Here is a 17,120-nt window from a genome sequence, read left to right on the forward strand (position 1 = left end):
TGCAAGAGTGGGTTATAAACTATAGTTCTGAATGACTTTTTCAGACACTGAAGAAACTCCTAAGGTCAAAAGAAACATAACCTATTGAGGTGGACTACATTCCATCCCACTAGTGCTGTTCAACTAAATAATGGACAAACATAGTAGGGAAAAACAGGAGGAGAGAGGAAATATCTGTCCCTTTCTTCCTCTTCCCACTGTTTACACATTATTGTTATACAGAAGGAAAGTGTATTGGGCAGAGTGTCCAACATATTTTACCTCATTTTATTTTATGTAATTCTTTAATTTTTACAAAGGTGAAGGCAAGCATATTGGCACTTTGTCCAATATACTTTCAATTGTCCAGAGCAGCATTAGGGCTGCAGATGTTCCTGTTGCAATGGACACCAACAGACACCAGAGCCTAACCAAACAGGACTGAAAAGAGAGTGGATTTTACACTGGATCTGCTGTAACCATCCATGTAATGATTGCTGTGTAATGTGAGCCCAGCCTTATTCATAGCTCCTATAATTTTAATATGTACATTTAAAGGGCAACAGTAATGAAAGGGATATGGAGGCTGCCATATGTATTTCCTTTTAAGCAATACTAGTTACATGGCTATCCTGCTGATCCACTGCCTCCAATACTTTTAGCCATTGACCCTGAACAAGCATACAGCAGATCAGATGTTTCTTGCGATTTATTACCTGCATGCTTGTTTCTGGTATTATTTAGACACTACTACAGCCAAATAGATCAGCAAGGCTTCCAGACAAGTGATATTGTTTAAAAAGAAATAAATATGGCAGCCTCATTATCCCTCTCAATACAGTTGTCCTTTAAGTTGATTTTGTACACTTCCCAAAAACCCATCCATATACAGGTCCACAAATTTACCTGACTCTACCAATATCTGCACAGTTGACCGGAATGAATGAATAGATGCTAGACTAGATAATACATAATGTGTCTATTTTATAGAATGGTAGCTATGCTACAAGAAGGCAAAAATGTTATACCATTTTTCAAAGGGATTGCAAGATTCAACCACTTCTCCTAGTTTGTAGAAATTGCCCTCATTATCCCGACAGTCACACTGAGCCACACATTGCATCTTATCTTCATCAAAGTAAGGTCTTTCCTTTGGGCATATAGGATAACATCCTTTGGGGATGAAAAAAAACAACAACCAAAAAACATGTAAAAGGAACTTATATTTATCTGCTATATTCATTCTAAAAATGTTTCTATTGATTACTTATACAGCTAAAAACTGTTCTGTCTGGCTCTGTATTGATAGTTCTGTGTATGCATCTATGTGTGAATGTATGCAGGTGTTAATTTCTATGTTAGATATATTCATGTAGGTACATATATGTCTGTGCATAAATTTGTGTATGTGCCTCGGGTGCTGGCAGTCCTTTTATAATAATAATCCCAACATTTGTATAGCGCTTTTCTCATGTCGGACTCAAACCCTCAAGTGCTGCAGCCACTGGGACACTCAAGAGGCCACCCTGCAGTGTGAGGGAGTCTTCCATAAGGGTTACTTAATGAATAGGTACTGACCCTAGCCATGATACAAACCCTGGTATCCCAAGTCAAAGCTGGTGCCCTTAACCAGTACACTATCCAGCAACTGGATTGTGTACTTTTGCCAGCACTGAGTTTGGGCATGATGTAAGGCTTGGAAACCTGTTCATGAATAGTTACGAATTCTGTCAGATCACACAAGTTATGATAGGCATATAACTCCACTAATCTTTACCACACAATATTAGCATAAGCTGCTTTGCAACTGTGCACAACTCTATTTGTAGGTATTAATTCAGCATTCCAATGCAAGTTTACTACATTCAGTTTAACAGCTGAGCTATGGAAAAGATGCTGCATGCTGTGTTTCATAACTGCGACTGAACATCATGTTTAATGGAAACCTATGTAGCCTCCAATCCAAAAGCATTTTTCAGTAATTCTGTTCCCGCCATGAATGAGCAGCGGGAGCGAGTGCACTCACCACTGACTGACAGGACATGCCGTTATGTCCCGTTTGTGTTAGTGAATTTCAATCTGGACTTACCGGTATGTCCAGATTCAGTTAACAGGTTAAAGGAATTGATGCTAGAACCACACCATCTAAGATAGCTTTCCAAATATTTTTGCCATCTCTCTTGGCTTTCCCTTTAAGTGTTTTTTGATATTTCCACAGCTGATTTGACCTTGCCATTGGATTGGCTGTGATATGGAGATGATGTAAAGTGTTCAAATTGTTCAAACTCAGAGCTAACAAATTATGGTCCATTACCTGTAATGACTGAGTTAGGTATCCCATACCGACTAAAATGTATCTTGCAGCACTCAATTATTATCTTCAATGTTGTGTCAGTTAATACATTTATCTCCCAGAAGTCTGCATAGTAATCAACTATTATCAAATAGTCCTGTCCATGCACAGAGAATAGGTCCATTCCCAGCTTACTCTAGGGCAGAGTTGGAAAACTGTGTGTCATAAGAGGTTCTTTTTTCTGCCTGTGGAGAAATTAATTGCCAGTATTGCAGCCCTTTCTTGCAGCAATTAGATCTGGATCCTTTTGTGGCCAAAATATCACCTCCTTTGCCTTGCGAAGACATGCATAAGTCTAGGTGACTCGAGTGGATTAGTTTGATAATTTCTGGACGCATACTTTTAGGTTTGATAACTCTGTGTTCTCTATACAAAATTATGTTCTTTATGTTGATTTAATCTCTAAAACCCCAGAGGCCTCTTATACACATTGGTGTTTGTTCCCCTTGATCAGACCAACCTGATAGAACAGTTGTTTTCAGCGACTGAAATACTTCATCTTGCTCAGTATGGCGTTGAATTTATTGCAGTCTGGAGTCTGACACTCTTAAATATTCTGCAAAGTTAATCTGTTCTACTTAACACTGACAATCTTCTTCGGCTTGATTGGAAAATATTTCATAACGCGAGGTATCTCCTGTGAAATGTTTCTGAAGTAATGCTGCCCTGGATAACAAAATCTGCAATGTACGTCTCAGAGCCCTTTTTGTACATAACTTTTAAGTTGTGTTTTTGTATCTGCAGCTTCATGCGCTGTAAACGTTTTGGGGCCCCTAGAAGGGCTTTCTTGAAAATACTTTCCAATGGTTTGTGATCTGACTCAACGTTAACAAGCGTCTTTCCATGTATATACTGATCACATTTCTGACAGCCACATACAATGGCCAAACATTCCTTAACATCTTGACCTAGTTAATATATGTGCATGGTTTTGTGCAACGTGTGCTAAAATTTTTAGAAACAGTAGTTGATATGCAATTTTGTTTATGATTGAATGTAAATATGTAGGCTATGTTCATCCCTCCACTCTTTGCAATTATTGCTGTATAATGCCAATTACCTTCTTTCCTTAAGCTCAAGACGCATACTTATGTTGCTAGATATTATGGACTACCTACATCTTTTCTATCAGGTAAAAACTAAAGGAAACCTGCAGTGGAAGAGAAATGAAGGCTGACATATTTATTCAATTTTAACAATATTCAGTTAACTGACCTGCTGATCCTCTGCCTCTAATACTTTGTGACTTACTACGTGACAATGTGTCTGTGACTTACTACGACTTATAATTCTTTGCATCTGTAAAAGCATTGGCATATTGGGAAATGTCTTACCTTCTAAGCCTTTCACATCACAGCAGCTCATGCCATGTGGATTTCTGCATGTTTTTAAACAGGGAGCTCCACAAGCCCTGTACTGCCACTCACAATCATTATCATTGTAGTTATCACAAAACAGAGCTAGAAAATAAGAAACAATAAACTATTATGAAAATGCACTCACTTTAAATCATGCTTGTGGTTGTTGAAAAGCTTTTAGTTATACACACATAAAACCAAGAAACAAGAATAGCCCACCTCATTATTGAGATGGAGTGCACTGGCTGTTTCCAGAAATGTAACTACAGGGGAATCTGCCCCCAAAACACAGGAGACACAGAGCCATGGGAGAACCCCCCCCCCCCCCCCCCACCTGCAGAGCAGATGCAGTCATGGCCAGATGGACATCATGTTGTTCACTCTTGTTTCATGGCTCCTCGCTGCTAACCCCTTTGTCTACTCCCCCAGTGTCACAACCCCATTGCCCTCCAGATTGTAATGGCCCATACTCACGGGCTACAAAAATGGCCCGTCGCCAGCACACGTGAGCGTGTGCGCGACAGGCCGGCGACAGCTCGTCGACAGGTCCCTCCGCGGAAGAGGGACCAGCGGTGCGACGGAAGCTGTCGCCGACGTTCCTCCTCCCCCCCGCCGGAAGCTCAATGTTCTTTATTGAGGTTGCTGTCGCTAGTCTGCATACTCACGCGGACTAGCGACAGTTGCGGCGGCAACTGTCGCCAGGCGATTGACCGCGCCAATCGCCTGGCAACAGCAGCGACGAACGACGGTTCGGGTTGCGCGCCCGTGCAACGCCTCATACTCACGGGCGACCTGTCACCGCAACACACGCGCGCCACGTGTTGCGGCGACAATTGTAGCCCGTGAGTATGGGCCATAAGATTGCAAGGGCAGAGACCTCTTCTTTTTTGTGCAATTTATCCAATGAACAGCTATCAATATTAGTAATAGTATTCAAAATACACTTCAATTGTATGTATCAGTACTTGTATCACTAGTTGTCCTTATTGTACAGTATATGTCGAAATGCTCATGTATTTATGCTCCCCATTGTTGTATGTTTTGCACGTTGTACAGTGCTACGGAATATGTTAGCACTCTATAAATAAAACTAATAAGTGCTCCTAATCTTTAGATAGGTTTGATACAATGAAGGTTTGCATGTTTGTATTATGCAAGTTACAGGACCAGAGTTAGGACACATACAAATAATGGGGTACCTCTGCACGGTGTCCGTGAAAACACAAGAGAATGTATTCTTTTGTTACAAATAGCCCAACTTTCACCTTAGTTGTAGGGATAGCAGTGGTTCCAGGATGAGTGATTTCTAGGAAAGCATTTGTATAAACATTTGCATGTGAGTGTGCAAAGACTTTGCTGTTTTGGTCACACACACACTTTAGCACCGCCCTAATAACTTATTTAAATATTCTAACTTGAGTTTATATGCCTGCATATATAGGTTTTAAATTCCCTCTTCCTGTCTGCATAGGAAGTGATGGAAATTAACACAGTCAAAGGACAACAATGATGTGTAACGATTGTGTAATTATTTCCGTGGTCAGCGCACAGGATGCGCGCTGACACTGCGGAAATCCTCCACAAGCGTATAATCGGAGAGAACCCAGCAATGGTGCTATGCACCTGTAGAGGAGAATTCCTGCCTGCAGATGGAGCTGTGGAGTGCAGAGGAACAGATCTTCTGCACAGCCACAGATGCCAGGATAAGGATTGTACGTAATGGGGCAATACAGAGCAGGATAGTGTCTCTCGAAGGAGAAAGCACAGAGACAGAATATATGTATGTCTACCAATCTAGTCGCCGCCCTGCGACGGTCGACATACAACAGCGAAGACCAAAGTGTGAACGCAATCGCAAGAGTGGTGATTGCCAACAGTGACACAAGACAGATTAAAGGTTAAACACAGGAGCAGAGCGAAAGGCACAGCATATCATACAATGAGAATGACAACAAAAATAACAAACGCAATACCTAAACGCGGTCACCGCACGTTAGGCGCAACAGCGACAAGCGCGTTTACGCCGCGGTCTCCGCACAATAAGCGCAACAGAGACAAGCACCCCACCCTGACTAACGAATGAACACAAATGAACAAATAACAGGAACGCTTGCTAAACGGCTGCCTTACCTCAGGCAACCACAAGCGTTTGCTCCAGACAGACAGACGAACGGATAACAGGAATAGGTCAGATAAAAACCACCGCTCTTCCACCAGAGCGAGTGCGATCCGGGTTCAGGGACAGGACAGGAAGGATCCACTGCTCTTTCCGCCAGAGCGAGTGTGAACCAAGTACAGAAACAGAGCTAGCAGGATCCACTGCTCTTTCCGCCAGAGCGAGTGCGATCCACACGGCAAGACAGACAGAAGGAGTAACCAGTAGCAACCGCAGCTCTGGCTAGCACCCTAAGACAGAACACAGAAGGAAGCACTGCCACTACCACTAGGGCAAATGCAATCCAGACAGATGGAGCAGCCAGTAGCAACCGCAGCTCTGGCCTACACTCCCAGACAGACAGAACGATTCCCTGTCGACCGCCGCTGGCGACAAGGCAATCGAGACAGAAAAGGAGAACAAGGCAATACAAATAATACAACCTGACTGCACTAGAAGGAATGCCTAGTGCAGTCCCCAGGAATACTCTAAGATAATCTTAAGCAACAATAGCAAGGCTGACACTCCAGGAGTGTTTTAGCAGTAACAAACCATCATGACCAGCAAAGGATCCTGGGAGAACATGGTATTTATACTGCAAACCTTCAAAGGAGGTGGCTAGGCAATTTGCATGACAAGTGTATGCAAATTCCTCAGTAACAGAGCAAGTCTGAAACCTGCAAAGCAAACACAGGTCTCTTTTCCAAAGACCTGCAGCCCTCAGACTCAAAGAATGGTCAAACAGCTGTCTGCCTGTGCAGACAGCTGAGCGGATCATTACATGATAAAACAAAAGAGATTCTAATCCCTTACCCCATATCAGTGTTGCTCAAACCTGTCCTTGTGACTCCTCAATGGTGCATGTTTTGCAGGAAACCTTACCTATGCACAGGTTTGATAATTAATGTTTCAGCTAGGCGGATTCCAAGTAGCTGAGAAAGAAATTACCCCACCTGTGCATAGATGTGGTTGCCTGCAAAAAATTACCTGTTGAGGAGTCACAAGGACCAGTTTGAGAAACCTATGTTATAAAAGGACAATAAAAAAGAAAACTCTTGGAATAGGGCTTTAAATTCATTTACATGAAACTTGGACTACTGAAGCTTTTGAGAGGGCAAACAGCTATCCACAGACCCTTGAAGTTACATACTGAATCCACTACACTCTTAGCTCCACCAAAGCCAGGTGTTGCAACATACTTTTCGTCAAAATAACCAAGGTTGCTTTAGGTAGTCCCTTTCTTTTTTTATATTCCAAAACTGTTTTATTGAGTCCCTTTCATGATAAACTTTAAATAGTTTTCTTAAGAAGTTTCAAAATAGTTCTTCTTCAGGCATGACACAGAATTGGATCAAAGTTCAAAAAAACAGTTTTTAACGGGGGCGCATGCGCGGTACTGCGGAAAATGGTGGCGTAAGTGCTCAGCTCACTGCCCAGAATTTCCACTGCTAATCCCCTTTCTGTGCAGCTCAGTCCGTGCCTGCATCGGGCAGATTGTGTGTTGTAGAGCCAGGAGATCCCATGGGCAGATCACTGCTGCAGGTAAGAGAAACTGGCCGGGTGCAACTTGGATTCTTATTTTCTGCAGCCCTCTCCATCGCCTGCCCAGTCTAAGATGGTGGTGAAACAGCAGCGTGGGGAGGCAAGCACCAGACTGTGACCAAGTCTGTGTAAGAGAAGTGCCTAGCAGATTTACACCAGAAGGTCTTGCAGTCTGTCAAGAAAGCGGAGTCGTCTGCTCTGGCAGATTTAAGGTCAGATATAGAGTCAGCTCTTTCTTGTACATCTGCAATAGAACAAACTGTTGATACATTGCAGCATAGCTTTGGCTATCTGAAAGACGAGAATAACAAGCTGACTGATATGGTGTCCTCCTTACAGCGTTCAATGGAGGATCATGATAACAGGGACAGATGTTCTAATTTGCAGATCAGAGGGATCCCTGACACAGTCAGGCGGATGTACACAAAATGCTATATTACAGACCTTTTTACTGCCATTTCCCCTACAATGCATAAAGAAATGTGGCATTTTAATAGGGCCCATAGGGCAATTGGTCCGCGTCCAGCTGGAGCTTCTGTTTTGCGGGACATCATCGTCAGATGTCATTATTATGAGGAGAAGGAGGCAGTTTTGTTGGCAATCAACAATGTGCAACATATCCTTTTCGCGATCATGACGTTAAAATGTTCAATGATTTCTCCCCTGTGACGCTGGCCAAGGGTAGAAAGCTTTGTCCTGTTACCTCTCTGCTACGTGAGAATGGTATCCAGTATAGGTGGGGATACCCATTTTAGTTGATTGCTGTGAAAGATGCAATCTCTGATCCAGATGATGCCGGAGAGTTACGATGGGTCCTGGTCTCTGCTTGCCGGGGGTCCCTTAAAACAGGTTTCCCAACTACAGATGGAATCTGTTAATCTCCTAAGGCATTGTCTTCAGCTAGATCTCTCACTTATTAATCAGATGCTGGGATTTATTTTTGCCTGATGCACCAATGCTGGGTGCATCATTTGTGCTTATCTTGGCTTTTCCAACCACCCTTCTGTAGCTGCGGACATGTTACCCCACTACGATAGTGAAGTGGGTCGTACTGTTCCAAGGACTTTCAAGTTCCTCGGGCCTGATTTTGGCTACAGATGTGAACTTTGGTTTAATATTCTATTGATACTGATGTTTCTTTTGCAGATTTATGTCATTGGAATCTTTGATTCTCAAACTGTAACTAGGGTTAGGGGATTCGTTCTCCAGATGTTTTACTCTTTCCTTTTTTTTCCATCTTTCATTCTTTTTTTTTTTTTTTTATCCAGCTCCACAGGATATTTTTCTTATGTTTTGTTAATGTGGTCTATCAGATACATCATTTGGAATCCAGGCAAGGTGTTTCACTTAATTATTATGGTTTAAAATAGTGAAAACTGTTACTTTGAATACAAAAGGGTTGAACTCTGTTCGGAAGAGATAATTAGCTCTGAGAGACTTAGAAAGCACAAAAGCCGATTTGGTGTTCCTACAGGAAACTGAGTTTTCATCTGTACGGCCTGGTTTCCTGCGGAGTAATACTTGTCCAGTTAGCTACGTGGCTAGAACCCCAGTTAAAAAAGCAGATGTTGCAATACTGGTGCACCAGCAATGTCCATTGCTAGTCAATGAGACATTTTGTGATCCCATAGGAAGGTATCTGATTTTGAAAGGTTCATTACATGGTTTAGATGCGATTTTGGCATCCATATACCCTTCAAACGACCACCAGATACAGTTTATTGAGAAGGTGCTTTGCAAAATGGAGAAACTGGGTTTCCCTAATGTAATTTTAGGTGGAGACTTTAACCTCGTACATTCTCCAACCAAAGATTGTAAATCAGAGGTTCACCCCGCCAATTTCTCCTCAGTTTGTAAGATATCTAGGACATTTCATGACTTACTCAGTTTGGCATGGTGGATGCCTGGAGAGTTTTGCATGCACTAGAACTAGACTACTTTTTATTCCCATATTTCATTGACATTTACGAGAATTGATTATTTATTTATTTTTACCTCATTACTTTTAGCTTCCTTGTGAGTTCGGAAATTGGCCCTATTACATGGTCGGACCATGATCTGGTGGTTATCTCATTAAATCTGGTCCATAACCCTAGGCTTCTCTCGGTATGGAGGATGAATGACAGTTTTTTAACTGATGAATCTGTCGCTCAAGATATTGTGGAAAGTATGGTATCATACTTAATTTAGGTTCAGTCCACAAGTTTTCCACGGTATAGGAAGTGCATAAATCTTACATTCGTAGCAAATTAATAGCAATCGCTAGTAAGAGAAAAAGGGAAAATAGAGAAGTTTCTGAGAAACTTTTGCAAAATATTTCAAATTTGAAAGAGATGCATAAGAGAAACTCCAATGCTAGTGTGCATCAACAATTAGTAGCTCTTAGGAAGGAACTTTCTGAAAAGCAATACACAATGGTGGAAAAGTCGTTTTATACGAGGCAACTTTTCTATGAAAATGGTAATAGGGCCCACACGATTCTTGCCAAGAAATTATGCGGCCTTAAATCTCGCAATGCCATTTTTTGCTCTTAAAGGCAATCAGAGACAAAGCACCCTCATGTATTTGACCATATATATCAATGGGAACAAGACAGTAAACACCTACTCTGCTCTTTGCTTCATTCTTCCCTGCTAAATCTGCTTGTTCAATAAAAAGAAGAAGGAGTTGATTGGCACAAGATGCTTGCAGACTGTAGACAGGCAGGGGGTAGCAGGTCACTCTAGCTGTGCCTCCAGACAAATGAAACTATAATCCACAGAAGTAGAACAAAAAGCATCCGGGCACCAGCAGCAGCAATGATGCTTAGTAAACCTTTATTCCATCCCCATACCGCATGACATACAAGTGCAATGCCTCAGGAGGCACAGCTAGAGTGACCTGCTACCCCCTGCCTGTCTACAGTCTGCAAGCATCTTGTGCCAATCAACTCCTTCTTCTTTTTATTGAACTGTTTGGCTGACCGCTCGATTAGAGCACAGATGCAAGACCCGGGGAACAGCGAGTTACAAGTGGGACCTTCTGCAATTGGGAAAGAGTCCCTAACTACTGCTGTACAAGCCGGGAGATGCGACTGGCAGACATTCCTGACAGATACAGCCAAGGGCTCGGATTCAAGTAAAGCCCTTGGAGTTAAAGTGGCCGAACAGCGGTTAAATCGGCTGTCAGAAAAAGAACTGCAACTATTCTGGACAGTCGCTACACTTAAAAGATACGATGAAAAACAGATTGCTGCACGTGGTTTTCGCAAGTATAGCGAAGCTATTGAGTATGATGATGACCCGGAGTTTATGAAAATCTGGAAGGAACAACAATTAGACAACGCACGTAAACTTCAAAAAATTGTTTTAAATAGAAGCGAAGCTGAATATAATAAAATTTCTCAGGAACTGAGTGACTGTAAAAAAGAGTTGGGTCTACTAACCACTTCCACTCAATTCAGCGAGATCACTACAAAAGTGGATAAGAGGCTAGGGCCACTTCAGGACAGTATTAAGGAGCGGAAGCTACGAAAATTTAAACGTGACGAGGAGGACTTTAGGAGAGGACGAATTTTCAATTGGGGACAGTCAGGCCCCCCAGGAGGAAAGAAACAGCCAGGACCAAAACTGAGACGCCAAAGAAAGAAATGTGGGGGCTATTGGACAACTGACTCTGGCTCGGATTCAAGCCCAGAAAAACCAAAGCAAGTACCAGCCAAACCAAGGACACCCGAAGCAGGAGCCGGGGCCCCTTTGGAGGAAAGACGAGGCGAGGCTGGAGGAAACCCCGCAGGACCCCCACAAAAGAGGGTGAGATGGCAACAGGGGACTTCTGGCCGGAAATTCTGGAGGAAGAAATAACTTCTTCCTCGGGTGAGAATGACCTCCAGATTATTAATATCTCAGGTGTCTCCCTACCGGAGGGATGTGTGTCCCTATTAAAGAAAGGGCTTAATTTCTCCATTAATTGTAACTTTGATATCTTCCAGTTTGAAGTGGACTGGTATAAAGCCATTAGGAGACTAAATATCTCCACAAATCACTTTAAGCAACCTCAATTTGAATCCAAAAATGAGTCCACTGAGTTAGGCTTTTTTGCGCCACAATCACAAATCGACCTCCAAGTTTTTAAAGACCTTATGTCACTTCTGGAGGAAAATCAGAAGACAGCACAAGTAGATCCCTGCATAAGTGTAGAAGTGGATAAACGGCCCTTTATACCTTGTAAGTCAACCAGAGACTTTCCTCCAACTCCAGGCTCTGCTATTGAGTTTTTTGATAAAAGCACCAGAGAGGACCTTAGAGCCCTAATTTACCCTAAAAGTGCCGCAAACCTGACAAAACAAGAACAGAAAGCACTAAGTTGGCTCAGCCAAAGTAACCACATTGTGGTGAAAAAGGCGGACAAAGGGGGTAATTTAGTGGTAATGTCAAGACAGGGGTACCTAAAGGAGGCCCTGAGACAACTAGAAGGCCCCGAAGGGTTTTATGAAAAGCTACGAGGTGACCCAACCTTCCAATATAAAAAAGCCCTATCTACTCTCCTTCGGAGGGGGATAGAGGGGGGGTGGCTTACACGTAAACTAGGGGAGGGCCTACTACCAGACTTCCCAAGAAAACCGGTCTGGTATTTTCTACCCAAGATCCATAAAAGTCTCGAGTCCCCACCAGGTAGGCCAATTGTGTCAGCCAGAGGTTCAGTGACAGAGCCTCTGTCCAAATATTTGGACTATGTGTTGAGACCATTTTTGGAAAATGTACCATCTCACTTGGCAGACACATTGGCCGTACTAAGGTGGTTGCCTTCAATTAAATGGGAAAGATCATATAACCTGGTATCTATCGATGTAGAAAGTCTGTACACTAGGATCCCCCAGGAAAAAGGGGTAGAGGTGATTACAACTTTCCTCAATGAACGGGGGAAAGACGAACAGTGGGCAAGTTATGTGGGTGAGTGCCTAAAGTTTGTACTAGCCCACAATGCCTTCATGTTCAACAACCAGTGGTACAGACAGGCCTCGGGCGTGGCAATGGGGACATCGGTGGCCCCAACCTTTGCCAATCTGTTCTTGGCTGTGTGGGAGTCACAGTATGTTTATTCATCTGATAATCCCTATTGCCACGCCATAAAAAGTTGGCATCGCTACATGGATGATGTGGTTATGATATGGACTGGGGGAGAAACCATGTTCTTGGAGTTTGTACAATGGCTGAATACCAACGATCTCAATATGAGATTTACGGGAGTCTGGGGTGGCCAAAAATTGGAATTCCTGGACCTAGTGATTTATGTGGAAGGGGATAGACTGTTATCTATGGGTCACCGTAAGGCAACAGCAACAAATGCCCTGCTGGCCTATTCGAGCTATCATCCCCAGCATGTTTTGGATGGCATACCATATAGCCAATTCCTAAGACTAAAAAGGAACAATAGTAAACAGACAGACTTCCTGGAACAAAGCAAGGAACTGGCAAGAAGGTTTCTAGCTCGGGGATATCCATCCAAACTATTGATTGAAGCCTTTAACAGAGCTGATGACAAAAGGAGATGTGATTTGTTAAAAAAGAAAAGGAAATTAAGGTCCCTGACTGAAAATCCTAAAAACAAGGTCCCTTTTATCTTCAATTTTAGCCCAATGGCCTCTAAAATTAAAGAGGCAATAAACAAAAATTGGAATAGACTAAAGGGGAGCCCAGATCTGGAACCCTATTTAAGCGAGCGTCCATTGGTTACCTTTAGGAGGGCTCGTACAATTGGGGACTGGGTAGTGAATAGCGAATTCAGCACAAATAAAGATCCGGACTGGTTGACGGCTATGAGGCCCTCCGGTAACTTTCGCTGTCACAATTGCACCCATTGTCACCAAATGATTCCAGGAAAATCTGTCACGCTGGGGGGCTATAGGATTATCTTCAAGGACTATATCCACTGTGGGTCTAAGTTTGCGGTTTATGCAATTATCTGCCCATGTGGAAGGTTTTACATTGGTGAAACAACAAGACCCATTAAGCAACGTTTTCAGGAGCATTATAAATCCATAGAGACAGGCAAAGGGGCAGGGAGACTTATTGCCCATGTAAGAGACAATCATGATGGAAATGCTGATTGCCTACGTTTTTGTGGTCTTAAACTAGTGGAAACCCCACATAGAGGGGGTAATCGCGAGCAATGCCTCCGTAAGGAGGAAGCCAAATTGATCTCTCGCACTAATGCATGTGGTAATTTGGGTCTCAATGAGAGGAATGAATTATGGTGCTTTTTGGACAAACACTAAATTTATAACTGATATCTGCCAAATGTATATATATACCTGTTTTTATGCTGTCTCTGTCCTATCCTACTAACTTTGTTCGCTCCTTTTCCTTAGTTTTTGATACGAGTGAAGCACATGGATGTGCTTCACTGACATCTAAAATCTCACAGGGAGTACCAACCTTGGGTTTCTGAGGTACTACTGGATGGAGAAGGATCTCTATCTAGGGTATTTGCTGAATACTGTTACTGTTCAGCGTCCCCAAGAGATTTAATGAGATACTTGTCCCTTATCTTACTCTGGCTCCTGCTAACGATATCTACACTATACTATAGAGAGTATATGCGACTGTTATAGCGATTATATACTATATATAAGTGATTTTATAGAATGATTTTTATGCTAAATGGTTTTAATGTGATGTTCTATGTTTTGTGTTTATTATCTGCAGGCACGCCACGCTTCTTCTCCGGTTGCCTAGGAAACTAGACGCCGGCACACCCCCTTATACCGATACTACTGGCAAATCTGTCTGGGCGGAAGTGATGGGATAGTCATGTGACGTCCCAACCACCAATCAGGGAAGCGCCTGATCGATCCTCCCGGAAGTGATTCATTGAACTACTCACAGAGCCAGTAGCTCGGGGCGGTGCGGCGATATACCCGCACGCTCGGCGGTGGGGCGGTTGCAAGAGGTGTGGTAAGCCCATGTAATTTATTGTATTATATTTAAGTATGCTGTGTTTTGTGCCACTTTGTTATTGGTTGCCTCTGAGGAAGCAGGTTTATCCTGTGAAACGACGTTAGGCATTGCACTTGTATGTCATGCGGTATGGGGATGGAATAAAGGTTTACTAAGCATCATTGCTGCTGCTGGTGCCCGGATGCTTTTTGTTCTACTTCTGTGGATTAAATCTGCTTGTTATCAGCTCTGATAAGAATCCCCGAATGAGCATTCAGTCTGGCTTTGCCTGGAATGATTATAGCCGAGTCATTATAGCAGAGCCACAAGTAGGCAAGCTTGGTCTTGATGACATCAGCGGGATCGAGGACACGGCAACGCAGGCGCAGTGGTTTTCAGACTTTAAAGTCTGAAATTCCAGAAGTGAACCGGAGGCGGGGCCGGAGCATCGGTGAGTGGCTGCGCCAACACAGGATGTCTGCGGGGGACCGTTAGAAGCCCCGGGTAAGTTCAACTCATTTTCCCCTGACCCCCCTACAGTATCCCTTTAAATCTTGCAAACTGTCCTTTATCGGCAGCCCAACTACCAATTTTGAACAGGGAGAAAGACAGTGAGGAGCTTTGGGATCTCTTAAAACATTACAGCCTCATAAGGCAGCTGGGCCTGATGGCTTTACCATAGTCTATTACAAAAAAATGTTAAGACATTTTGACTCCTAAAATGGTTATGTTATATAATCAGTTTTTAGGTGAAGATTCGATCCCTGACATCATACTCTTTTCATACTCCTGACATCCACTCGACAGGGCAGCCATCAGGGGGGGAGAACTGATACTGCAGTGAGGGGCCCAGGCCTTCTGGGGGCCCTGCCCCCCCCAAAAGCGCTGGAAGGGCCACATGTGCTGGCTGCGGGCCTGTGGCTCGCTAACCAGCACACCACGTTCCAACACTGAGAGAAGAGTGACATCAGTGCTTGTACGTGGGGAGCAGATGAGTGAGCCTGCTACAGCGGAATTTCTATATTGGGGCACCACCTATATCTGGCTACAGGCTACCTATACTGGGTCACCACCTATACCTGGCTACCTATACTGGGGCTGGAACTACCTATACCTAGTTACCTATACTGAGGCACCACCTATAGCGGGCTATCTATACTGGGGCACCACCTATACTTGGCTACGTTTACTGAGGGCACCACCTGTACCTGGCTACCTATACTGGAGTGCCTATAGCTTGCTACCTATACTGGGGCGCCTATAGCTTGCTACCTATACTGGGGGCACCTGTACCTGGCTACCTATATTGAGGCTGGAACCACCTATACCTGGCTACCTATACTGAGGCACCACCTATACCTGGCTACCTATACTAGGGCACCACCTATACTTGGCTACCTTTACTGAGGGCACCACCTGTACCTGGCTAGCTATACTGGGGCACCACCTATACTTGGCTACTTATACTGGAGCGCCTATAGCTAACTACTTATACTGGGGGCACCTGTACCTGGCTAACCTATACTGATTCACAACCCATACCAAGCCACCTATACTGGGGCAAATATACCATGCTACCTATACCGGGGCACCACCTATAGCTGGCTACTTATACTGGTGGAACCTATACCTGGCTACCTATACTGGGGGCACCTATGCCTGGCTACCTATACTGGGGGCACCTATACCTGGCTAGGGCAGGTGGATGAGCTGAGACAGAAGGGGACAAGAGGTAACACAGGGGGATAAAAGAGGCACAGGGAGAAAAGATATGAGATGGAAACATGAGGTCACACAGAGAGACACAAAAGAGGCACAAACTGAGGGGAGACAGAGGGGGACAAAAGAGAACTGATAAAGGATAAGAATGGACCTACACGTTTCTATCTCATTTGTTAATCGGGGACTACCTGTATTTTGCTAGTATTTGGCTCCACCCACAACATGTCATGATCACGCCCACTTATGCCGCATCACGCTGTTCATGCCGCTTTCTTCAGTGTCGAAGCCATGCACATTTTTCGCCGCAGCGTACTTCCTGCACGGACATGCGGTGGAGTGGCTAGTGGGCAGGCACAGCAACCAGTGGGTGGACCCAGGGAGGGGGCTTGATGATGTGTGAGGGGCCCCAAAATTTCTGATGGAGGCCCTGCTACTCGATTTCATATGGTGGTGATCCCCAAACCTGAAAAGAATCCAATGATGGCTACCAATTACTGCCCTATTTCACTCTTAAATGCGAATTTGAAGATCTTCTCAAATATACTTGTAAACAGTCTCTCTCCTTTGCTACCTAGTTTAATAAATGCTGATCAGGTGGGATTCATCATGGAGTTTTGTGTGTGGGATAATATAAGGCGCTCCATACATTTAGTGGATTATATTAACCATCATAAAATCTCCTCATTGTTGCGGAGTCTGGATGCAGAGAAAGCCTTTGATAGGTTGGACTGTTCTTTTCTGTTACAGACTGGATGGGATTGGATGACGTCTTTTCAATATGATACGGAAACTTTATTTCTGCCCTAAAGGGGCTTTGAAAGTCCCATACACTAATCCTCATAACTTTTTCACTATATTGAATGATACAAGTCAGGGTTGTCCCTTCTCCCCTCTGCTTTTTGCTCTATGTATAGAGCCTTTGGTGGCTCGGATAAGGGACAACCCAAACATATCAGGTATCAAGATAGGTAGATCCCACTTTAAAATCTCTTTATTCGTGGACGACTTCCTGCTGTCGCTAACAAATCCTACAGAGACAACATGGTGGTTTATCGGTTTCCAACTTGTACAATTATTATGTGGCCAGTCAGTTG

The 17,120-nt window shown here is 43.6% G+C and overlaps 1 protein-coding gene across 1 annotated transcript in view; it reads right to left on the reverse strand.

Annotated features, from left to right (window-relative positions):
• Nucleotides 1-17,120, reverse strand: part of LOC137537869 (mucin-5AC-like) — a 385,525-nt gene that overhangs the window by 157,491 nt on the left and 210,914 nt on the right. The window contains exons 19-20 of the mRNA XM_068259817.1: nucleotides 3,667-3,792; nucleotides 1,008-1,152 (exon numbers count right to left, since the gene is read on the reverse strand). Coding sequence (XP_068115918.1) covers nucleotides 1,008-1,152; nucleotides 3,667-3,792 — 271 coding nt within the window. The remainder of the gene's footprint in view (nucleotides 1-1,007; nucleotides 1,153-3,666; nucleotides 3,793-17,120) is intronic.

This window comes from Hyperolius riggenbachi, chromosome 11 (genome assembly GCF_040937935.1).
Source record: "Hyperolius riggenbachi isolate aHypRig1 chromosome 11, aHypRig1.pri, whole genome shotgun sequence".
In the NCBI taxonomy this organism is placed as follows: domain Eukaryota; kingdom Metazoa; phylum Chordata; class Amphibia; order Anura; family Hyperoliidae; genus Hyperolius; species Hyperolius riggenbachi.